Source organism: Notolepis coatsorum (assembly GCF_963971535.1).
Source record: "Notolepis coatsorum genome assembly, chromosome: 1".
Taxonomy (NCBI): domain Eukaryota; kingdom Metazoa; phylum Chordata; class Actinopteri; order Aulopiformes; family Paralepididae; genus Notolepis; species Notolepis coatsorum.
The window spans coordinates 127,639,342-127,665,642 of record NC_140165.1 but is presented as its reverse complement, the minus strand read 5'-3'; the positions used below and the strand labels follow the sequence as shown (position 1 = coordinate 127,665,642).

The 26,301-nt window shown below is 46.6% G+C and overlaps 1 protein-coding gene across 1 annotated transcript in view; it reads left to right on the top strand.

The window, feature by feature from the left end:
- Nucleotides 1-26,301, top strand: part of LOC311222726 (histone-lysine N-methyltransferase NSD3-like) — a gene marked incomplete at both ends in the record, with an annotated part of 60,791 nt that overhangs the window by 8,109 nt on the left and 26,381 nt on the right. Inside the window, 4 exons of the mRNA XM_084307336.1 lie at nucleotides 17,401-17,655; nucleotides 18,139-18,301; nucleotides 19,446-19,600; nucleotides 21,154-21,798. Of these exons, the coding sequence (XP_084163462.1) occupies nucleotides 17,401-17,655; nucleotides 18,139-18,301; nucleotides 19,446-19,600; nucleotides 21,154-21,798 (1,218 nt within the window). The remainder of the gene's footprint in view (nucleotides 1-17,400; nucleotides 17,656-18,138; nucleotides 18,302-19,445; nucleotides 19,601-21,153; nucleotides 21,799-26,301) is intronic.

The following is a 26,301-nucleotide window of genomic DNA, read 5'->3' as shown; positions in this document are numbered from 1 at the left end:
ACATGCATTTCAGTGTTATAATGTTTTGTTTAGTAGCAGGATAAAAGTTTATACATTTAACAAAATAATTTATTATTGCACTTTTGATTTACTGTTGTAGTGAAATGCAGCAGGAATGCTGCTTTGTGTTTGTTGAGCAGTGGGCTTTAAGTTCATACATTTATTTTATTAGAAGATATACAAAGATAATTGATCATTTTTGTATATATTTGGGGTTACAGCAATACTTTTAAATTCAGCTGTTTATAAATTCATAAAGTTGAAATTGCATTACTAAATGCATTTGAAATGGAATAAAAACAAAGTTACAACAAATTATAATTGTTTATATACCTTATTTATCACATCTGTGACTATTATGGGCTATTTGAGTGATGGGGTACTACTGGCGGGACTGCCGATAAACAATGCGGCCCCCCAGATTGATTGTGGACATTTTGTGGCCCTCACCATATACAAAGTTGCCCACCCCTGGTCTAAAAGGTGCAACACAGAAAAGATACACTACAAAAAGATTTAATAACTTCACTCTTATAGAGTGTAGTGTCACCAAACTCACTGCACACATCAATGTTATCCTACTGGTTATCCTCTTGACTAGCTCGTAGAGGGGGTGGGAGGGATTCTCCAGGATAGCAGCCAGCTTCCTTCTTTTTTTTTTGGATCTACTTTTTCTCCCATCCCAATTTCGTATCGTCCAATTCTACCCTCCCCTGTCTCGAACGCTGTTTGGCCATGCCTCCCACAAGCCGGCTGTAATGTGGACGAAGCCATACATTGCACGAGTCCCCTCCGGTACTCGAGGTAGCAGCCGTCGCATCTTTTCACCTGCACAGCGCGATCTTTCAGCGTCGGGGGTCTGCGCTTTGGAGGGACGCCGCCCCCGTTGCTTCCTGATTATTATATTAGTATGAACGACCAGCAAAGCTGAATGCAATGCGGAGAGCTGGGCTCGAAACCCAGCGTCTCCTGCATTGGTGGTGAGCGCCTTGCCCACTGCACCACCTAGCCGCAGCCAGCTTCCTTCTTATCCCATCTTTCTCTCCCATTACAGAAGCTGAGACCCTGACACTGGTAACGTCGAACCGTCCGACTACATGCCAGCTGGACCAGCTACCCTCCCCACTCCTCCAGACCATAGCACCAGACATCCTCCCATTCCTAACTGCAACCATCAACTCCTCACTCAACTCGGGGGTGGTCCCCACCTCCCTAAAACAAGCCAGAGTCACGCCGCTCATAAAAAAACCAACCCTGAACCCTACCGTCATAGGCAACTACCGTCCTGTCTCTCTTCTCTCCTTCCTTTCTAAAACACTTGAACCAACCAACTTACTGCTTATCTCTTACAGAATGACCTCCTAGACCCTAATCAGTCAGGCTTCAGGACTGGTCACTCCACAGAGACAGCCCTCATTGCGGTCACAGAGGCACTTCACTTAGCAAAAGCTAAAGGCCTCTCCTCTGTCCTGATTCTCCTAGATCTATCTGCAGCCTTCGACAGTCAACCACCAGATCCTCCTCGCGGCCCTCGCAGGAATGGGAGTGGCTGGCTCTGCGCTGACATGGCTGACATCATACCTCAATGACCGCTCCTACCAAGTGTCATGGAGAGGGACCCTGTCGGCCCTGCGGACGGGTGTCCCCCAGGGCTTGGTTTTAGGACCCCTTCATTTCTCCCTCTACACTAAATCACTGGGTAACATTATCACATCTCATGGCTTCTCCTACCATTGTTATGCCGACAATACTCAACTCTTCCTCTCCTTCCCTCCCTCAGATATCCACGTCTCTGAGCGGATCTCGGGCTGTCTGTCCGACATCTCCGCCTGGATGACGACCAACCACCTCAAACTGAACCTAAGCTAAACAGAATTGCTCCACCTGCCGGCCAAATCCTCCCCCCTGACCGACCTTTCCATCACAGTCGAGAATGCAGCTGTGACCGCGTCCCCGACCGCCAAGAACCTTGGTGTTGTCCTCGACGACCAGTTGAACTTCTCTGCTCACATTGCAGCGACAACCAGAACCTGCCGATTCCTCCTGAGCAACGTCAGAAGGATCCGTCCCTTCCTGACAAAAGAAGCCACCCAACTCCTCGTCCAATCAACAGTCATCTCCCGCCTCGACTACTGCAACGCACTGCTCGCTGGCCTCCCGGCCACTGCCACTAAGCCTCTTCAACTCATTCAGAACGCAGCGGCCCGCCTGATCTCAAACCTACCGAAGTCGGCCCATGTCACCCCACTTCTTAGGGACCTGCACTGGCTCCCCATTGCTGCACAAAACCGCTTCAAGGCCCTCGACCTAGCATACCGTGCGGCAAAGGGAACCGCTCCCGCCTACCTCCGGTCAATGGTCTCTAACTACACACCCTCAAGACCCCTACGCTCTGCATCTTCTGGCCGCCTCAGACCTACTCCTATCCAAGCTCCGGGAGGGTCATCAAAGAGAAGTTGCCTATTCTCAGTCCTTGCCCCACAATGGTGGAATGAACTACCCACCCCAGTTAGGACAGCCGAAACACGTCCAATCTTTTGCCGTCGACTAAAGACGCACTTCTTCAACCATTATCTGAATTAAAAAAGAAAGAAAATATCTAACCCTAACTAACCGTACTGTCATGCACTTGTCCTAATAAACTAACCTACACTGTAGCACTCAACACTTTGATGAACATTGTTGCTCAGCTGATACAGTTGTGCCCTTCCTGATGGCTTGTTGTACAGAACTTTGGATAAAAGCGTCAGCTAAATGACTAAATGTAAAAAATTTAAATGTATCCCCCTCTCTGCCATCACCTCTAGTCTGACCAGCTCGACTCCCACCACAGAGCTCAGCTTGTTCAGTTTGTTGGTGTCCCTTGAGTTGATGTAGCCCCTGTTGTGGAATATATTATCATGTCATTATGGATCTGTGTTGAGATATCGTTTTACAGACTGATACATTGATCAGCGTAATGTGTGTGTGTCTCACGATAGCCAGACAAAGCAATATTGTTATGAACTCTTGTAGCTGGGAACCGCTCTGTTTCCTTGTAAGACAGGCATAACAGTCATTTTAACCAACATTCCTTGTGATTTTCCAGCTTCTTACGTCATATGCATGTATCAACTGTGTATCAACTCATGTGTATTCAACGAGACTTCGGTCTCACTTCGTGGTCAGCCATTTGTTACACTGGTCTGATTTTGAACTGAGCATTTCCTTGTATGATCAAATAAGGAAATAAATCCATCTAATTTTTTATTCAACTTTGGACTCAGACAATTGTTATTTTGCTCACATTATATTATAAATTCCCATCACTTTTTATATTTTTAATTTTATATACGTATTATAAGAATGAATTCCATAAAATCATTTTCAAAAATAACCATCTGTGTGCAAGCCAGTGGTGGTTCTAGACCTTTTTTAGGGCGGCTGAAGCCCTAAATGTTGTAAACTAAGATTAAATATATATATATATATATATATATTTTTTTGTAATTACATTTATTTATGTTTTATTCTTGTTTTATTATTATTATTATTATTATTATTATTATTATTATTATTATTATTATTATTATTATTATTATTATTATTATTATTATTATTATTATTATTATTATTATTATTATTATTATTATTATTATTATTATTATTATTATTATTATTATTATTATTATTATTATTATTATTATTACAGACATGGATTGCCGGTAGTAGCCTGTTGACCTCATTGGTCAACTATATAATAAAAAAAGAAAAAAATTCAAAGACGTTGGTAATGTCATGTCAAGTCCCAGTCCGACATTCAACACAAGATGTGGAAGCAGATGTATACCTACTGTAACTAGTTTAGTAATAGTGCATTTGCCAGTGCTGATGGGCAACAAGACAAGTATGTTGAAACGTTAGTACTGACTATTCTGACAGAGAACGTTGTCAAATTGGTCATTAGTTCCATGGTGTTGGTGTAATCAGAGGTGCGTTGCTCATGGGACGGGGTTGCACGCCGGGCAACCAAGCTTTTGTGAGCAGAAGCGCGTGCATGCACGGATGTGCGCGCGCATGCAAGAACGCGCTGCACTCGACTCGTCGCGTGTACCTGGCTACCTTGCATAAGCATAACAATTCATGGCAATCACATTCACAGGTTTGGTGTGAACGGTGCTCTGCCTGAGTCAGACCATCGTTCACACCAAACCTGAGGAATGCACTGCACTCGACTGATGCGCCAACTCGCTAAGTACCCACCTGGCTTGCGTGAATACTTTACCCAAGGCAGTTGTCCTTCCGCGTTCGGTTTGCGCGCCCTGATTGGCCTCTCAGCGTCCAATCGCGTTAGCCCTACTATCGCCGCACGGAGGAATACTATCCTCGAGTTAACCTAATTTATACAAATGGAAGTATTGATTTCGCCGTAACGAATCATTAAAAAATATACCGTCAACTGGAATATGTTGTTTCTTTACACATATGTTGGATTATGTAATTGGTTTGTCATGACAAACCAATAAAAAATCGCGAATTAACCGGTGGTTATCCTATTATATTAACATAGCTACAACAACACACAGTAACGTTAATATAATTACATGCATCGTTGTTTACAATGAACGGTGGGGTTCTGTGTTTGTTGGTGTCTGTAGATTGTTGGTGAACAACTAACTTTAGGTTAGTTTTAACGTTAGCTAGCAGCAGGGATGGACGCCTTTGTGCAAATGCAGGCAGCTACAGGCAATCGAGGTGGAAGAGCTGCTGAATTTAATCGGCAGGAGAGAGAGAGCTCGTCAAAGCCGGATATATCCCTGTGGCTGTGGTGTGGTTGTAGGCACGAAAATGCAGCTCGAACTACCTGTTATATTAAATTAATTGATTGCTGTTTAACTTGTCCGTGTCCAGTCCTTTCGATTAGCCCCACCGTTCATTGTAAACAATGATGCATGTAATTATATTAACTGTTAACAGAATTGGCTATGGGGCGACAATAATATGTACAAGAGGCATGGTTTCTATCTTTATTATTATTTATTATTTATTATTCAAATGGCACTCAAACATGTTCCGTTGTGATGTCACAGTATGATGTCATAATAGAACATTCTAGAACATTTGTGATGTCACAGTATGATGTCATAATAGAACATTCTAGAACATTAAATGTTCTAGAATTGTTGAATATATATAGTTATTCAACAATTCTCTCAAGATCTCATTGTGCATCTTGAGACAGGATAGATAGACTGTCTAATTGTCTATCCTACAACACATAGACTGAAACCTGCATTTCTCAACCAAGGTGCCTTGCCTACCGTTTTGCTGTGGAAAGGTGAGTGTCCACAATGGCTAGCTAGCTGTTCTACTTGAATACTGAATGTTAATATTGAATCAGACAATATTGAATACTGAATGTTAATATCAGACCATATTGAATACTGAATGTTAATATCAGACCATATTGAATACTGAATGTTAATTCAGGTTGACAGTTGACATCATTTGACAGTTGACAGGGGGCTGGAAAGTTGATTTAAAGGGGACATGCATTATAAAAGCCTTTTTTCTGTGTTTAGCATGGTTTTTTAGTAATACAGGTTAGTATCAATGGGTCTGTGTCTCTAATTACCATATTGACTCATCAGTCTAGTCTCGAGTTCACGAGATCTTCCCTCACTCAACTAAACTGTTCTGATTTGACGGTTTCTGTGACGTCGACATAGCATTGATCTGCAGTAACGCCCCCTCTATGGTTGTAGTGCAGTGTAACCCGACACTTCCTCAAATGGGTTTTCACAGGCAGAGAACGAGCGAGAGGGAGAGAGAGAGAGAGAGAGAGAGAGAGAGAGAGAGAGAGAGAGAGAGAGAGAGAGAGAGAGAGAGAGAGAGAGAGAGGGACGGCGGGAGGGACTGCAGAAGTGTGTAATGTGTACTGTGTGCACCTCTCTCCCTCGTTGGAGACACACACACATACACAAACTTGACTGCGTGTGTGTCGGGGACGCCTATTGCTTAATAACAGCGCAGCAGTGCTGCTTTTGCTTCCGCGTTTTCCCTGATTGGCTGCGCCATGCCCCGCGGCCGGCGCGGCAACCGCAGAGCGAGCGGAGCGGCAGAGCGAGCGGAGCGGCAGAGCTTGCGGAATTATCTAACCGCCCCAGTAACCCGCCATGATTTTCTTTCGGCGCTTCAGCTCACCTGGCAGAGCAGCGGTCCTGCGGTCCTGCGGTCCGTTGTTGACGAGTTCGAATCCCATCACATTTTTTTTTTTAACGTGATTTTTTTTTAACATGTATTCTTTCGCCGGTTAAGGTTAGGCATGGTTAAGGTTAAGGTTAAGGTTAGGCATTGTTTCGGAGTTGGTTAAGGTTAGAACGGTTAAGTTTAGGCGCTGTTAAGGAGCTGGTTAAGGTTAGAGTTTGTCTTAGAGAATGGCAATATTCTTTCTATGGTTAAGGTTAGGCATGGTTAAGGTTAAGGTTAAGGTTAGGCATTGTTTCGGAGTTGGTTAAGGTTAGAACGGGTAAGTTTAGGCGCTGTTAAGGAGCTGGTTAAGGTTAGAGTTTGTCTTAGAGACAGCCTATTTCCGCACTGCCGCTCTCCCGCGTTGCCGCGGTCACATGGTCAAATTGTCACATTCTTGCACTGCTGCGCTGTTAAAAAGCAACACGCGTCGGGGACGTAGGCATACTGTAACCCGACACTTCCTCAAACAGTGTTTGACAGGCAGAGAACTAGCGAGGAGAGGGAGAGAGAGAGAGAGAGAGAGAGAGAGAGAGAGAGAGAGAGAGAGAGAGAGAGAGAGAGAGAGAGAGGGACGGCGGGAGGCACTGCAGAAGTGTGTGTAATGTGCAGGGGCGGACTGGGACACAAATTCAGCCCAGGACATTCAGACGCACCAGCCCACGCACCGGCCCCGAAACTGGCCCACACAACAGCCGTTATGAAACACTCGTCCAGTATTAAACAACCCAAGGCTGTGGATAAGGAGTCAACATCAGGGAGACCAATCTACACCCCGCCCCTAGATGTGCACTCGTGCACAGTGCACACACACACACACACACACGCACACACACACATATATACCGTTACTTCCTGTCATTGGCATACGTTTTCTTTTTTTTTGCCTAGGGATTAAGTATACATGAAGTATTAACTACACCATAATAATGAGTCAGACGGGCGGCTACGTGGCGTAGTGGGCAAGGCGCTCGCCACGAATGACGGAGACGCTGGGCTTGCCTGTTCGAGCCCAGCGCTCCACATTGCTTTCAGTTTAGCTGGTCGTTCATACTAATACACATTGGCCGTATTAGGGGGTGGGAAACTGATGGGTGGGGATCGGCCGTTGTGGACAGCGACTCCTACAGGTCGGTTGGTGCGCCTGCGCAGTAGAATCAGGAAGTGTCGGGGGCAGCGTGAGCCTCCCACGCGTTACTCCTCGCCACTGAGAGATCGAGCTGCGCAGGTGAAAAGATGCGACTGCTGTTACCTCAAGTACCGGAGGGGACTTGTGCTATGTATGACTTAGTACACATTGCAGCCGGCTTGTGGGAGGCAAGAAACAGCGTTCGTGACAGGGGAGGGTTGAATTGGACGATACGAAATTGGGATGGGAGAAAATATAGAAAATGGGAGAAAAAGTGGATAAAAAAAAAAAAAAAAAATGAGTCAGACCATCGTTCACACCAAACCTGAGGAATGCGCTGCACTCGACTGATGCGCCAACTCGCTAAGTACCCACCTGGCTACCTTGCATAACAATAGCTCAGGTCGTCAAGTGTGTTCAAATACGTTATCAGATACATTCACACAAAACTTGTGAATGAAATGTGTTACATTGTCACATTCTTGCACTGCTGCGCTGTTAAAAAGCAACACGCGTCGGGGACGTAGGCATACTGTAACCCGACACTTCCTCAAACAGTGTTTGACAGGCAGAGAACTAGCGAGGAGAGGGAGAGAGAGAGAGAGAGAGAGAGAGAGAGAGAGAGAGAGAGAGAGCAAGAGAGAGAGAGAGAGAGAGGGACGGCGGGAGGGACTGCAGAAGTGTGTGTAATGTGCAGGGGCGGACTGGGACACAAATTCAGCCCGGGACATTCAGACGCACCAGCCCACGCACCGGCCCCGAAACTGGCGCACACAACAGCCGTTATGAAACACTCGTCCAGTATTAAACAACCCAAGGCTGTGGATAAGGAGTCAACATCAGGGAGACCAATCTACACCCCGCCCCTAGATGTGCACTCGTGCACAGTGCACACACACACACACACACACACGCACACACACACATATATACCGTTACTTCCTGTCATTGGCACACGTTTTCTTTTCTTTTGCCTAGGGATTAAGGATACATGAAGTATTAACTACACCATAATAATGAGTCAGACCATCGTTCACACCAAACCTGAGGAATGCGCTGCACTCGACTGATGCGCCAACTCGCTAAGTACCCACCTGGCTACCTTGCATAACAATAGCTCAGGTCGTCAAGTGTGTTCAAATACGTTCTCAGATACATTCACACAAAACTTGTGAATGAAATGTGTTACATTCCATTCGTAGAGGCAATTAAGCATTGTCTTTAGTCTGTGCAAACGCGAGGGAAAATTAATGCGCGGGAGCGCACGCACGCGCCCAGGAGCACGCGTGCACGTGGCGTCATTAAAACACTGTGCAGCCAGTCAGCCAATCAGCAACGCATGCCTGGGTGTAACTGAGGGGTACAATTCCCTGACTGTATTGAATAAGTATGGTATCATTAAACCACTACTGTCTTATGTACATTACTACTGGCCATACAGTACACAGGTATATGAGATGAACACATCCACAATAACACGGTTTCACACAAATACTCGTTTAGAAGAATATTTATTAGCAGCACTAAGATTATCTTACATTACTTTACTTATCAAGATTGAGAGTTGCGCTTGTAAGGCGAAGAATGTGCATGAATAGGTCAAGAGCGTAAGTCCATGAGCATATTACGCAGGAGATAATTAATACCACCTGTATCATAAGAATTATATATATGGTACACTAGTAGGGCAGCTGGAGATACTAATAGGGTCCCTCCGGTTGTAGGCCAGCAGGGGAGAGGATTTGTCGGTAACGAAAGTCTGGGTCAACGAAGAATAAGGAGACTCCAGGTACAGGAGACAGTGCAATAATCTCTTGATCCGTAGACAAACAACAGCTATTCTCCGGTATGCAGTGCAGCATGGAGGAAAGCTAGCCAGCCTCAGGCGTCCTAGAGGCGGGCTCGACGATGCTCCTCACAGGGTAAATCCCACACAGTTGTGGGTGTAGACGATTCTCCGCTCCATCAGCTACAGGACCAAAGCAAATATAATCCAGCCGAAAAGGGCTCTGTAGTCGCCGGTGTAGGTTATCCAGTGTACATATCCACACGGTTCTCGTCTAGGGCTCCTCGGATGACGGCACCAGGTTAAGCCGCCCAGCCTGGATAAGCACACTAGCTCGGTACGAGGAAGCGTTGGTAATGCTGGTCACTGTAGAACGGTAGCCGCACGATACACTATACATAATAGACTATTACTTAATAATAGAATAGGTCGAACTCGACAATACAGCGTTAAACTCTGACACTTCAGCTATCAATTCGCACGCGGTCTCAAGACTCTATTTTGGGGCAAAACGGGCCCACTTCACAGCACGTTGTATCGTGGTGTGAGGCTTCAACTTATTGGGGTAACAGTACTTCTGTATTCACCTGCGCCGTATTTATACGTTAGGTGAACAAACTAGTACCAGCCTTATTTCTGTCTCGTATTCTTGCGCAGAACCGGGCATGTCCAGGCATGTCTTTGGCGGTGACTTTGAACTAGACATTGGGGGTATGGCCGTGGCGCCTAGGGGATCGCTGTCCAATAGGAGAACGAAATATTATGGTCTGTACTAGGTAAAGGGATATTCCGTGTATATGTACAAAGAATATACAAGGGATATCAGACGATATACAAATACTCTACAATATATCTCAAGTAAAAAATATATATATTCGGTTTAATCTGATCCTTCGTAACACCTGGATGTAATAATAGTGTCAAAGAACATTAGCTAATGTTAGCTAGCTGATGCTATTCGCTAGTTAGCTATCAAGCGTTCAGCTAATGTTAGCTAGCCCAGCTAATCTGCTTGCTACAAAGGCTTATTGCTGCCACGCAAAATGAAAAAAATATGTCGTCGCCTCAAAATAGTATTTTGTTACCTCAAAATGTATTTCCGTTCGAAGAACCCTGACGAAGTTTGAATCCCAAAAACAGGCTTTGGGGACAGCCTTACCATACATATTGTAACTGAGGGGTACAATTCCCTGACTGTATTAATCAAGTATTAGTATCATTAAACTACTACCGTGTATGTACATTACTGGCCTTACTGTACACAAGTATATTAGATGACAACACTTCCACAATGAAACGGTTTCCACACAAATACTCGTTTAGAATATTTATTACAGTAAGAATATGATATTACATTACTTTGTTCACTTTAGATGCGCTTATAAGGCAAAGAATGTACAGGCAAATCAATAATGAATGTTAGGACTTAGATCTAGGGATATTCTGGGAAGGGGGGTGTACTACCGGTTGTAAGCCAGCAGAGGGAGGCAATGCTCTATGAAAGTCAAGGGTCCACGGAGGCGATATCACCCCTGTGTCAGCGGGGAAAGGCAGCCTGGTCCCAGGGTGCGCGCCGCGCAGATGAAAGCCGTGGAGCCTCTGGTACGACAGAGACGGGCTCGAGTGATGTCCCCACGGGCAGGCGTAGATCCCACAGTAGCAGCGGGGTAGGCGGTTCTCTGCTCCAGCAGCTTGGTGAAGAATGAAGAATAATAATCCTTGCCGGAAAGTGGCTCTGCTGGTCCGGTGTAGGTATCCTCCGTGGTGCGCGGTGGTCCACGGTTGAACTTGACGTTACTATCCTTATTAGCACGCGGCAATAAGTGCTCTATGTAGACGCACAATTACTCACTTCACGTGGTCTTTGACTCATAATGAAGGTTTACTAATAAATAGCGAACGATACGTTAAACAAACGTAGTAGAATAACACGACTCTATTTGAGGCAATACGAGCCCTGCTGTACCGCACGTTGCGTAGTGGGTAAGGCTTTACTTGGTAACTGAACCAGACTGAACTGAAGGCGAACTGAAAAGGAAGGTCTGTATTCGCCGCGCCATATTTATATATACGGTGGACAAATAGTGCCGCTCTGCTTTCGGTAGCCGTATTCATGGGCAGAAGCGGGCATGTTAAGACAAGTCATGTCGGTAGCTTTCAAGTCAGCTCTAGGGGTAAGTCACTGGCGCCTAGGGGATCGCTTCCAATAGGAGAACGAATATTATGGTCTGTCCTGTACCAGGTAAAGGGATATTCCGTGTATATGTACAAAGAATATACAAGGGATATCAAACGATATACAAATATTATACATGGGATCTCAGGCAATAAATATATATATTCGGTTTAATCTGACCCTTTGTAACAGCCGCCCCCTAATTAGTCCCACCTAATTAGCTAAGCAGAGACAGATTAACCGCACGGTCCACTACTCAATGTCCGTTGTGAGGGGTCGGTCAGTTCACAAAGTCATGGGTCATGGTCGTCATTAAGCGAGTCGGGGAGCCTTGGCGACTCTATCAGCCTCGCCACGGGTCGGTTGTAGATCCGCCCTTGGCCGAGCACTTCTGCCACTCTGACCTTTCCGTCGGCACCAGTGGTCACTTTGCTTACGCGGCCGGCCGGCCACGCAGCTCGGGGTGGTGACTGGTCTATGGTCATGACGACTGGACGGGATGAAGAGGGGCTTAGGAAGGAGCGGGCCTGAGACTGCTTTGATCTGTGCTTGGCTGTGCCTCCTCCTCCTCCGTCTGTCTCTCTTGTTTGCTCTGTACCCCATCTGAGGAGGGGCCGGTCCCGGCCGCCCCGTCAAGGAGTCGCTTGGGGTGCTGGGTTCAAGGTCAGCCACGTCTGGAGCGCAGCTGAGGGGGGTGGAGTTCCGAACTCCCTCTGGTACCCACGGTTCTCTCACGGGCCTCTCGCTTAATGTCAATAGCCTCTGCTGTACGGGGGAGAGGCCGGTGTCGCTCGCCTCTGTGTGTAGGCAGCTTGTAGACGTGGGTTGACTGTCAAGTCCGTAGATGGGGCCCTGGAGCGTCCATCCCAGTCGGGTCTGAACCGCGACTGGGCATCCTTTGGGTCCGACGTGGGCCGCCTCAATTGGGAGAATGAGGTCCGCGTGGTCGGAGCCGATGAGCAGGGTCGGTGTGGCGCCGTCGATAAGCGGTATAGGTAGTTGACGTAGGTGCCCATACTTAGCCATCAGCTGTGGGATGGGGTAGGTGTACTGAGACAGGCCTATGTCGTGGCTGGTGAAGACGTTACTTATACTATACTGCTTCTCGGGCTTGTCCACCGCTGCTATCTCGAAGGAGACCTTTTCACCCTTTATGGTCTTCTGGTCCCTTCTGATGGTGCGTATGGTCATCGTATCTTTGACACCTCGCAGGCCCAACTGAGCTGCTGCGGAAGCGAGGAGGAGAGTCTTTTCAGACCCATCGTCCAGGACGGCGTAAGTGTCCAGGACCTTGTCCTCGTGGCTCAGGAGCACCCTGACCACTTTGAGGAGCACACGGGGGGTCCCGCTATGCTGGGGGTCTATGTGGAGCACTCCTGTCTCGAGTGGTGACGTAGACTCTATATGGTGCGAGTCGCACCGTGACTCCCAGTGTCTGCCGTGGCAGTCGGGACACCAGGGAGCGGTCTGGTGGAACTTTGGTTCTGGTGCCACCGCCTCGGCATGGTACATTACCGCGACGGGCCCACTCTGTTGTCCTGGCTGACGCCTGTTGATGTCATGCAGGACCTCCAGGTGGGTGCCACCGCACCTGCTGCACTTCTTTTTCAAGCGGCACTCAGCTGCTAGGTGGCTGCGCGCGCAGCGGAAGCAGCGGCGGTGGTCCTTGACCCACTGGCTCACATCATCCGTGGTCAGCTTCTTGAAATCTTCGCACTGATACAGCCGATGTTCTCCCTCACAGTACTGGCACTCAATCTGCCACTGGTCCTCTTTCGTCGAGGGGGTGTTGTGGTTCTGGTGCTGCGGTACTGATTCGGCTTGGTGCATAACAGTCACCGATCTTCGGCCATCGTTTACTCTCCTAGGTCCCTCTCTGGAGCTTGGTGTGCTCCGTACGAACGTATCCAATCGTAGGCTGCTGACTTCTCTCGCCAGGAAGTCGGCCAAGTCTAGGAGGGATGGTTCTGGACCGTTAGGATCACGGTGGTCTCTTTGCCGCCTGAAGCGCTCCTGTCTGGCGGGCGGCAGCTTCTCTAAAATCCTCTCGACGTTAGAGTTGGCGTATAGCTCGTGCATACCCTTTTCTCGTTGCGCTCCCAGCATCCCTACCAGGGACTGTACTTTTATAGACAGGTCGTCTAGTGAGCGATTGTCTGTTGCTGGGGGTAAGCGGTCAATATGCCTTATCTCTTCTATTACGTAATCCCATATACGTCCATATCTCTGGTCCAGCGCTGCTAGAGCCGCGGTGTATGGGGTCGTAGAGGTGGCATAGGCTAGCGCTATATTGTGCGCTCGGGGCACTTTCAGGTGCTGCAGTAATATTGCATACTTGTGGCGTTCATCAGCGACATCCACCATCATTGTCTCTAAGCACATCCGGAGCTCCGTATACTGTGCTCGATTCTCATGGGTGAAGTCTTGAAACGTCGGTGTGCCAATGTATGATGTCATGGATGACTGGCACATCGGTGAGCGTTGGGGGAGAGGCCTCCTAGGCGAGTCTCCTCTTGCGTGTCGTCTTGGGCTGGTACTTGGTGGGTACCGAAGGTCGGGTACCCAGGTGCTGTTCCTCGGGGCTGACGGTGCGTCAAACTCACCCGTGAGTTGAGTCGGGGGTTTGTAGCGCAGGGCCTCGGGGCTGACTTCTGGGCTGTACTGGACCTCCGGGTCCTGAGTACGTTGCTGCTGGTCGGGGCTGTACTGGGCCTCCTGGGCCAGAGCACGTTGCTGCTGGTCGGCTTGACACTCCTCCTCCTCCTCCTCCTCTCCCTCTGCTAGGACCTGGAGTCTTCTGTTCAGTCTCTCGGCGTGGTCCGGTTCTTCCCGGTTGCTGGGTCTCGTATGGACCGGCCGGGGAGGGGGTTCCGAGACGTGGACAGGATCCTCCTGTTGGCGGGGTCCCGGGTCGCTTCGTCGGGTAGGGGAATGTGTCCTAGACCCATGTCTTGACGATCTCTGAGAGCTCCGTGCGGAGTGAGGGGGTGTCGCCATGGCAACCAGTTTGTCCATCAGCTCCGCCTGCAGCCGGTCGCGCTCTGCCTCGCGCCGGGCATGGGCTGCGTCGCGCGCGGCTTCGCGCTGGGCATTGGCGATGTCGCGCTGCGCATTGGCGCTGGCCTGGGCAGCGTCGCGCTGTGCGTTGGCGACGTCGCGCTGGGCATTGGCGCTGGCATGGGCAGCGTGGAGCTGTGCATTTGCGACGTCGGCGCGGCTTCTCTCAATGTTCTCTTCTGTCTGGAGGCGTCTGGTCTCCAGTCTTATTCGGTCGTCTTCACTCCTTTGTTGCGCCTGGAAGCGCTCTCGCTCGCCTGCAAAATGTTCGCGCTCGCACGTCTGTTGCGCTTGAAGTCGATCGCGTTCGGTGGAGGCTGCCAGGGTGGCGATGAGTGCCTGCGCCAGCATCTTGTCCGCCTCGCTGGGGGAAGACGCCGTTCGGGGCGATCGGCTCCCGGCAGTACTTGTTGGAGATCCGTTCTCCTGTTGCGTACCGAGGAGATCCGTCTCCTGGGTGCGCGTCTCTTTAGGGTTGTCTTCCTCCCGGAGCTGATCGGGGACTATTTCTTCGGTATTGTCTGGGGGTAAAGTCGTGTCAGTTCCCTCCTGGTCCCCACCGTGAGCTTGGTCAGTTACATTAGAACCCACTAGGGCCTCTGTTGGCGGGGTAGCCTGGTTGTTAGGGTCGGACATAATTTTACTTTCTACTTTTTCCGCGTTTAACTTCCCTTTAAAGCTAGGTATTGGACTGACAGAGTATGCCTCTAGATAGGGAGGTGGCTGCCGTCTGCGCTGCGGGCGATCTAGCTTGGGAGAACGGTTTGTGGAGTGTTCGTCATCGGCCATGTCAATATTAATATTATATTAATATTACGCTAATTATTATCTCCGGCTCGAAGGACCAATTGTAACTGAGGGGTACAATTCCCTGACTGTATTAATCAAGTATTAGTATCATTAAACTACTACCGTGTATGTACATTACTGGCCTTACTGTACACAAGTATATTAGATGACAACACTTCCACAATGAAACGGTTTCCACACAAATACTTGTTTAGAATATTTATTACAGTAAGAATATGATATTACATTACTTTGTTCACTTTAGATGCGCTTATAAGGCAAAGAATGTGCAGGCAAATCAATAATGAATGTTAGGACTTAGATCTAGGGATATTCTGGGAAGGGGGGTGTACTACCGGTTGTAAGCCAGCAGAGGGAGGCAATGCTCTATGAAAGTCAAGGGTCCACGGAGGCGATATCACCCCTGTGTCAGCGGGGAAAGGCAGCCTGGTCCCAGGGTGCGCGCCACGCAGATGAAAGCCGTGGAGCCTCTGGTACGACAGAGACGGGCTCGAGTGATGTCCCCACGGGCAGGCGTAGATCCCACAGTAGCAGCGGGGTAGGCGGTTCTCTGCTCCAGCAGCTTGGTGAAGAATGAAGAATAATAATCCTTGCCGGAAAGTGGCTCTGCTGGTCCGGTGTAGGTATCCTCCGTGGTGCGCGGTGGTCCACGGTTGAACTTGACGTTACTATCCTTATTAGCACGCGGCAATAAGTGCTCTATGTAGACGCACAATTACTCACTTCACGTGGTCTTTGACTCGTAATGAAGGTTTACTAATAAATAGCGAACGATACGTTAAACAAACGTAGTAGAATAACACGACTCTATTTGAGGCAATACGAGCCCTGCTGTACCGCACGTTGCGTAGTGGGTAAGGCTTTACTTGGTAACTGAACCAGACTGAACTGAAGGCGAACTGAAAAGGAAGGTCTGTATTCGCCGCGCCATATTTATATATACGGTGGACAAATAGTGCCGCTCTGCTTTCGGTAGCCGTATTCATGGGCAGAAGCGGGCATGTTAAGACAAGTCATGTCGGTAGCTTTCAAGTCAGCTCTAGGGGTAAGTCACTGGCGCCTAGGGGATCGCTTCCAATAGGAGAACGAATATTATGGTCTGTCCTGTACCAGGTAAAGGGATATTCCGTGTATATGTACAAAGAATATACAAGGGATATCAAACGATATACAAATATTATACATGGGATCTCAGGCAATAAATATATATATTCGGTTTAATCTGACCCTTTGTAACACATATTATTTATATTATTCAAATGGAACTCAAACATGTTCCGTTGTGATGTCACAGTATGATGTCATAATAGAACATTCTAGAACATTTGTGATGTCACAGTATGATAATAGAACATTCTAGAACATTAAATGTTCTAGAATTGTTGAATATATATAGAACACAAATTTTGTGTTCTATATATTCAACAATTCTCTCAATATAGCGTTAGTGTATGTATTAGTATTGGACAGGCAAGAGGAGCAGAGAAGAAGGAGAAAGTGTGAGTTGAAGAGGCCTAAAGATGGCACACCACTAGTGTAGTATAAGAACTGAGGAGGGAATAAATACGCCAAGAAAGAAGAAGAAGAAGAAGAAGAAGAAGAAGAAGAAGAAGAAGAAGAAGAAGAAGAAGAAGAGATCATCAAAAGAAGTGCGGAGGGCAGTAATACGCCACGATGCGTCTACACTGCCAGAAATTCTAAAGAAGAAGAAGAAGATCTCATTGTGAATCTTTAGCCAGGATAGATAGACTGTCTATCCTACAACACATAGACTGAAACCTGCATTTCTCAACCAAGGTGCCTTGCCTACCGTTTTGCTGTGGAAAGGTGAGTGTCCACAATGGCTAGCTAGCTGTTCTACTTGAATACTGAATGTTAATATTGAATCAGACAATATTGAATACTGAATGTTAATATCAGACCATATTGAATACTGAATGTTAATTCAGGTTGACAGTTGACATCATTTGACAGTTGACAGGGGCTGGAAAGTTGATTTAAAGGGGCCATGCATTATAAATGCCTTTTTTCTGTGTTTAGCATGGTTTTATAGTTTTACAGGTTAGTATCAATTGGTCTGTGTCTCTAATTACCATATTGACTCATCAGTCTAGTCTCGAGTTCACAAGATCTTCCCTCAGTCAACTAAACTGTTCTGATTTGACGGTTTCTGTGAGGTCGACATAGCTGACCTCTGTCCTCTCTGATCCCCAGGAAGAGGATTCCCAGACGAACGAGGAGGCTACGGAGGTGCAGCGCACACACGAGAGGAAGAAGGAGAAGAGGAAAAAGAGCGCTCGACTGCAGGGGCAAGCCCAGGAGCAGGCGTTGGACCAGGACCAACCACAGGGAGGTACCCCAAGCCAGACAGAGGACACCCCTGTCCAGCCTCAGTCCCCAGATCTGCCCATGGCTCCGACACCGAGGCCCCAGAAGACTGTCGTCAAAGCCGAGCCAAAGACACCCAAGGCAAGCGCTACTTAGCTCGCTCTCCATGGATGTTTTAATTAGGCCTAAAAAAAAACATGGTTTGTTTCCGGTTGCCGACCGACCCTGCCGATTTAGGTGCGACCCAATATATTTTATGAGTAAAAAAAATAAAATAAAAATATTCAAAAAAAAAAACTTATTTTATTTTTTGAGTAAGTTTCATAGAAATCTTAGTCAAACCTTTAGTATTATGGATATTAAACATGCTGGCAGAGTACATGCATCCATGTTGTTGTAAACATTTTAATTAAATAAAGAAATTCCCTATCCATAGTCGCCGTGGGAAAGAATAAAATAAAAAATAAAATAAATTCCCTACCTACCCATGGCCTTAACTGACAACCAACAGGAAACAAACAATATTTTTTGTTATGCCTTATCACTAACTGCTAAATGTTGTGTTTGTGTGTGTTATGCATGCACTTGTAAAATAGTTATCGTCGTTGGTCTTGTCTCCTGTAGGTGCCGAAGGTCCATCACCCCTCTGTAATCCAGGAGACTGGTTTCTGTAAGGAGTTTGTGATAGGGGATCTGGTGTGGTCCAAGGTGGGTACCTACCCCTGGTGGCCCTGCATGGTCTCCTCAGACCCCCAGATGAAAGTACACACACGCATCAACACCAGAGGTAAGGCTACACTTAAATTTGCACCAAAACAATTACCAAACATGTCATTCCCGTACACAGTCATGTATGCAAAGCATGTGTCAGAAGAAGTGGATGAAAATGTACTAGAATGGTTCCCAGAGAGATGTGTTCTCTGCAGGTCTGTCCACCTGTCATGTATGTTTAGGAGAACAGCAAGTAGCTCGCATCCCAATCCATATCGTTTGCCTCCTGCCCATACATGCCAATGGCTAAAACCTTCACCTCGGTCTGCACTGTTGTTCTTTTAATGATAAAGAAAAAAGTTTAATAGTGCAGGTGTCTGGCTGACTGCCAACCCTTCAAATTTGATCCAAATTGGTAAAGAAATGTGCAAGTTATCACCGTTGCGGACATCCACACACTGACACAAGTGATTACAATATCTGCTTTGAGTGTGGTTGTGTGATAACTATACATAGGAAAAGGCACTTTCCTACGTTTTCGTTTTGTACCAAAGTATCCAGATGACGTTATGGATATCATTATCCTTTATCCATTACCAGTATGGAGGAATGAATAGGGATGCACCGATCCGACTTTTTAAGTCCTGATACCTGGGCTTTGGGTATCGGCCGATACCGAGTACCGATCCGATACCCATTATTCAATTAATAAACTGTATGCCTCACTGTGTGGAAGAGACGGGGATCATTCTTTTGTGCAAGGCAACATCAGGCTTGACTTAAAACATTACTTTCCTAAGTTAGTGAAACAAAATGTAACAAATTAACACATAGATATAAATGTACTGAATTGTTATTTATTATTTTATTTATTATTATATTATAAATATAAATATATATATATATATATATATATATATATATATATATATATATATATATATATATATATATATATATATATATATATATATATATATATATATATATAAAAACCGATATAATATATCTTTTTCGGTAACCGATCCAGCTATTTTAGTCATATCGGGGCCGATATCCGATATCAATATTGAATCGGTGCATCCCTAGGAATGAATACCTACAACAAAGTTATAATGGATCTCCCTTTGGTTTTCTTGTAGCTCAGCTAAGCTAATCAAGGAGTAGATGACGAGTGTGGTCATAGTATGTGTTCTCACCTGACCTCTTTGCATGTGTAGGTCACAGGGAGTACCATGTCCAGTTTTTTGGCAGCGTGGCCGAGCGAGCATGGATCCATGAGAAGAGGATTGTCACGTACCAAGGAAAACATCAGTTTGATGAGCTGCAGTCTGAGACACTGCGCAAGACCACCAACCCAGCAGAGAGGCACAAGGTATACAATCAGCTCTAGCTCTGGACATCTACCTAATGAAATCCCTGAAACGGCAGTGTCCATCGCAGGTCCTAAGTGTGAACGAGATAACTCGAATACTGGTAGCTTTAATTCAAATCTTTTCAAATTTACTATGCTTAATTCATGACCCCTAGAGCAAGAACCCTATTGGTTTTGGTGATCCCATGACCATCCCTCCAAATTTTCAGTATTCAAATGAGCACATCTCCTGATCCGTTAGTCGTACAGGGAAGACATTTGCTATAAAGACCTATGATAAGATAAGATGATCCTTTATTAATCCCCTCTGGGAAATTTGGGTGTCAAAGCAGCATGGGGGGGGGTATAGAGCTTCACAGTCCTATACAGTCCAATATCTATATACACTATAGATACAATATAAAATATAAATACAAATGCAATATAATATAAAAAAGTACAAAATACAAGATAATGCAGTGATATGAGTCCAGTGATATGAGTCTCTAGTTCTCAAGTCCCGAGTTCTGACATGATAGTTCTGGCAGCAGCCGAGCCATTTGTTGTAGAGCCTGATGGCTGCCGGTATAAAGGACCGGCCCAGTAGTGAAGTAGCTAGGCACAGATCATTTACCCTTGTGAAAATCATTGTATAATTTATCTTCGCAAACATTACTGTATTACTCTACTACAAGCAATTAAAATTTGTACAGCAACTAGAAGCACAAAGGAGACGATAACAAATGCAATGCAGAGTTTTGACGTGCAGGGCTTCTAGTGGAGTGTAGAAAAAGTTAATGGTTTTCAGAAGACTGAGTTATGTATGCCTAGCGACCCTCAAACAACTTTCAAGTCTCGTGGAATAAAAAAAACTAAATTAGACTGGTATGGTCCTTTAACTGCTTGTCCGATCATTATAAAATGTGTCATTTGTTGTTATTTTGTGATATCCTACCATTATTATCAATATGAATGTGACAACAATATGGCCACATTTAGATTCATCAAATTCTGATTCTGACTAAACCTCATGTGTGGTGTCTAGTGACCACCATTTTTATAATTGTATAAATCCAATTGGTAGGTCAAACCATTTGACCAGATTAAGGGCATGGTAAAAAGCCATCATTGAGAATTCGGGGCGCTTCGGGGGGTTATACCCTACTCTCCGTCCATGCATGTCTAGTTCACCTTCTGGTTCCTAGGCAACAAGGATGAGGCCAGCTTACCGATTTCTTCATTGAGAGCTACTGACTCCGCATCTAGAATGAGATATATTGGCCTCCAAAGTCTGTCAATATTCAATGAAAAAGGCCAAGCCCCTTGTTCCATTTCTTTACGAATATCTTGTAAGTTTTACATTACATAAACATACATTATTTATTTGGTTTTTGAATATCTTCACTAGCAACCGTCTTTGTCACCAAGTTTAGCAGCGAGAAATAAAAAGGCAATGGCATAGGTGGAATAGAATTGGTAATAATAAAAAAAAATATAAAATTTAAAGCCAACACGGCATCCCGTGGAATACGTTTTGATTAGAATTGCAGTCATGTGTCGTCTTCTCCTCCCAGCTGCTGAAGCCGATACCCCAGAGAGAGCGCAACCAGTGGGAGGTGGGCGTCGGCCACGCCGAGGACGCCATCGCAATGTCGCGGCAGGAGCGCAGTGACAACTACACCTTCATCTACGTCGACCCGGACCCCAGCGAGCCCCCGCCCGCCAAGAGGAGCAACCCCAGGCCGGAGAAACGCACCCAGCGTTCCAGCAGCCTGGGCAGCAAGAGAGAGGAGGTGGCCTCGCCGGACAAGGAGCAGCAGCCGCCGCCGCTGCCGCCGCCGCCGCGCAGACAGCTCCCCCGCAGGCAGTGCAGCGCTCCGAACGCCAGCGACTCGGCCAACTCCCAGGCCTCGGATGGAGAGAAGAGCCATAGGGGGGGTCCCAGCCTGAAGAGCTCCCCCGCCCGGGAGGACGACGATTCGGAGGCGGGGGCAAAGCGGGAGTCGCCTCCCCCGGTGAGGGCCTGGAAGACGGCGGCGGCCAGAAAGCTCCTGCCCCTGTCCATCACCATGAAGAAGTTGAACGTGGAGATAACCAAGTGCGACTGGCCCCTCCTACAGAGGAAGATAGTCCCGTCACCCCGGAAAGACAAAGAGGAGCGGGAGGAGCGCACGGAGGGGGAGGTCAAGCAGCTTGACCTGGGATACTGTTCACCAGAGGTGGGTGTGTGCGCAGGGGGCTCCCTCCTCTCTTAGTCGATCAGTCCATATGTAGTGACGTTTCACCACTTGTTCCTTGGGTTCCAAATGAACATCACTGGTGACTGACTGAGGCTTGGTTTGGCTTCCTGTGAGGTTTATGAAGATTCGAATTTTTTTGTCCAAAAAAGGCTTTGTCGTTTTATTAACAAATGAACAGAAATTTAAACGGGCTTGTAATAATTAAATAAGAAGAGGAGTTCATGTAGGCCAGGGGTCTCAAACTCAATTTACCTGGGGGCCGCTGGAGGTAGAGTCTGGGTGAGGCTGGGCCGCATAAAATATTCCACAAAAAAAAGGGTTTCAAGTATTCCAAAAATGTATTAATACATCAACAAACTACCCCTTTGCCTCATCATAAAACCTCAAAAACACCAGCAACTGAGCATTCTCAGTGGTGTCAGTGGACTCATCCACAGCTATGGAAATGCACTGTGCATTTTTTTTATTCTATCACAGCCAGTATTTCAGTTATTCTGGTTGCTGTGCTATCTGAGGAGGATTTGCTTTTGTTTGCCTTCAAACATGGTCTCCATCACTTCAGTCATACATTATTTTATTATTTATGCATCAGAGAATGGCTTCTTGTGTTTAGCCAACACCCATGCCACTGAGCGAGCAGTGACACTTGGTTGCTTTTTATCGTTGTGACATAACTTTAACAATAATTCTGCTTGCAGCTTGATATGATGATTTCATTCCATTTATTTTTGTGGTTCTTAGTGCTGAAAGGTTGCATCAAAATAACTGTTTTGTTTCGTATTGGCGTTTCGTTGGTTGGAGGGAGGATGAACGCATATTTTTCAGTCCATTCACCTTTGAATTGCAGCGATTTTCACTGTTTACTTTTATTTTACTGGCCATCTTTGAACATGCCATATTTTTCTACTAGCTGCCTGCTGGTAAAAATTATGCTACTCGCTACAGTACCTGCAGATTAGACTACCTGTAAATGCGCTGTCAACTCTCGCTCTGACTCCAACCCGTTGAAAGACAACACGCATTCCGTGAAGACCCGCCTACTCTGCTCTGATTCGCAGACTGTGGGTGGGGGGATGCTGACGGGACGCTGAATATGATTGGACCAAAGCAGTAGACAGACACAGACAGTTGGAGCAGTGCAGAGGAGATAGCAGAGAATTTCGAGGATACCTGCTATACGCACTGATGACAGGATATATTTCCTTCTACTTGGTATCACTCCGGAATCACGTTTCAACCACTAACGTTGCTGCCATGAGCCTGCGCTATGGTAGCCTACAAGTGATAAAATAAATAAAACGCCCAACTCGCGCAACGACTCGGCAACAAGTTGCGCGCGGCGGCGCGGGCTGCATTAACACTACACTTTGATGTCAAGTAGGGGGCCGCAAAATATCATCCAGCGGGCCGCAATTGGCCCGCGGGCCGTGAGTTTGAGACCCCTGATGTAGGCCATAGTGAAGCCATTGTAGAAGGCTTTCAGCCACGCCCCCATCCTTATATAGAACAGGCTCTCAGGGCCTGTAGAGGGCAACACACATACAACCATTCGTGCACACACAACAATATCAAAACAGAGAATATCCTCCCACACACTGGTCCCTAATTGTATATGTGTGTAAATACAATAATTTAAAATAAAAAGCAGCCACTGTATCTGGTAGTACTAATCTCACTGGGCATCTTCAGTCTTCGACAGCAGGCACATCTTGGTGATCGCTTAAGAACACATGTCCTTTTCTGTAGTCTGCCAGAGCCAACAAGACCTTTTTGAATCGGGAATGGTTTCCTCAACTCTCCCAGGCATCCAAGAGCGCTGTTGAATCCACATTCATCTCAATTTCGCCTACTTGAAAATTCCTTCTCGCTGCTGACCAGTGTCTTTTGTATCTCCTGCAGTAAGGGTAGGTACTCTTTAGTCCAGCGTTTCCAAAACAGCTCGGCAATATACTGAATCTGTTTCCAGCTACGTCTCTAGCAGGGAATCTTGGACTTCGCTTTGATTCAGTGTTAATGGAGACTTCCAACCAGGTTCGTTCCATTGTCTGATCTTAGATATCTCTCACTTGTCCCCTTCTGCAGATAAACCTCCTCATAGCATGAATAAATTAGTCTGTATCGAGTGACTGAGCCACCTCCGAATGCACTGTTCTGCTTGACATCCAGGTGAACCTGACACCATATCTTTTCACAAGGCTCCTTGCTCTTCTTACCTTGATGTGCCCCAAATAATCCAGTCCAACAGTAGTGAATGGAGGTGTTATCTGGCATCATCAGCCTTTAAGCAGGTAGACCATGTCCTCCTGTCTTACTTGTCTTTTGTACTTCCATATATATGGCGATGGATGACGGAGGTAATGTGCATGATAATAGGATGTTTGATAAGTCATGGCATAGCTGATCTGTTTTTTTTTTATCTACTTTTTTCTCCCATTTTCTATTTTTCTCCCATCCCAATTTCGTATTGTCCAATTCTACCCTCAGCTGTCTCGAACGCTGTTAGGCCATGCCTCCCACAGGCCGGCTGCAATGTGGACCAAGCCTTGCATCACGTGTCCCCTCCGGTACACGAGGAGGCAGCTGTCGCATCTTTTCACCTGCACAGCGCGATCTCTCAGCGGCAAGGGTCTGCATGGGAGGGTCACGCCGCCCTCGTTGCTTCCTGATTCTGCTGCGCAGGCGCACCAACCGACCTGTAGGAGTCGCTGTCCACAAAGTCCGATCCCCACCCACCAGCTTCCCACCCCTAACGCTGCCAATTGCGTTAGTATGAACGACCAGCCAAGCTGGTAGCAATGCCGAGAGCTGGGCTCGAACCCAGCATCTCCTGCATTAGTGGCGAGCGCCTTGCCCACTGCGCCACTTAGCCGCCCCAGCTGATCTGTTAGGTTGACCCCCGAGAATTCCATCCTCTAATACTGAATCCAACTTGTAAAGGCAAGTTGAACTTTTCACACCAGACCGTGCCGTTTCCAGCCTAGTCGTCTCTTCTGGCAATCTTTGCTTTTGGCTGAAACAGATGATGGATTTCTCCGCCTTTTCAAGGTCAACGGTTATACTCTTTTCTCTTAACCATCTGCTGTGAGTCAATTATTTTCTCCATTGTTATGTTATTCTGTGATCATGCATATGGACGGGTTGACCTCGGACTGCTTTTCTTTTCCCTTGTTTTGCTAGAGATTGCAAGACACTTTTTAATTTGAGCAACCGAGCCACAGCCTTGCTTGACTGTATCCAACAGGAGAAATAAGAAAGCAGCTGGTTAGTGGTGTTCTCTGTTCTCTCCACAACAACGCTAGGAACAACTGTGGCTTCAGGGTCATCGGTGGCACAGCTGAGAGGTTGGTGACGAGATTCAGAGCCTCCTGTAGTCCATGGTCAGAGAGTATACGTCTTGAAACAGTCATCGACGTGGACATTCCTCTTGATTCTGTCATTTACTTCACAGCTCTCATTGTCCTCTGCAACTATTTTTTTTATTTCGTTTTTTTATGCAAAGCTTGCACAACTTGGTGAGGAAGCGGCTCCAAACAGGTGCTCAATTGGCATCTGGGTCAGATGGCCGTCAGGCCACCAGAAGAATCTGAGAACATCCACATTGTTTGCCGACATTCCTACTTGGTGAAACCTTGCCTGTATATCAGCCACGACCGCTATTGATTCTTGACATCTGGAAGTGACTCGGGATAAGTTCCGTTGCAGTTCTCGTGGTGCCACCTCAGCACATCCTTTATCAATGACGTCTGAGAGAAAATCTATGTGCTCTCTCTTTGGAATTTCCTTTTGAGATTCACAAGACGCTTTTCTTCAATTGCTCCGTTATTTGGCATGGCTGTTGTTGGGGAAAATGTGTATGAGGTGGACTAGTTTAATATAGGTCAACTAGCAGTGCTGAAAGACGGTCTGGCTGACGTTCTTAAAACAATTTAGAACAGATGGATATTTCAGTACGGCATGTTGTGTGCTGGTAATCTCGTACATTGTGTGCTTTCATATCTTGTTATTTTCTCTCTTTCACACAGGCACAGCACACACACACAGACACACGGACACACACGTACACAGACACACACAGTCGCACAGATATACACACCGACACACACACACACACACACATTCCCTGTGACATAATACACACATACAATACACATACGTCTGTACGCAGACGCACGCACACACAGACACACACACACATACACACACACACACACACACACACACACACATCTCACTCTCTACATCATATCGTGTGTGGATATCATATCTTGCTTATCTCTCTTCATGTTCTCTCTCCGATGTTAAATCTACGTATCATCTTAATGTACGTCATGTCAGATCTGACATGATGTGATACGTCATCATATCTGTCATGGGGGGGCAGGACTGAGAGGGGATTTAGGGACAGGCAAAGGGATCCAGGACAGAGTGTTTTTTGTTCAAGCTGTGGTGATCCTCTTTGACCCATAGCTCTTGCTGTTAAAG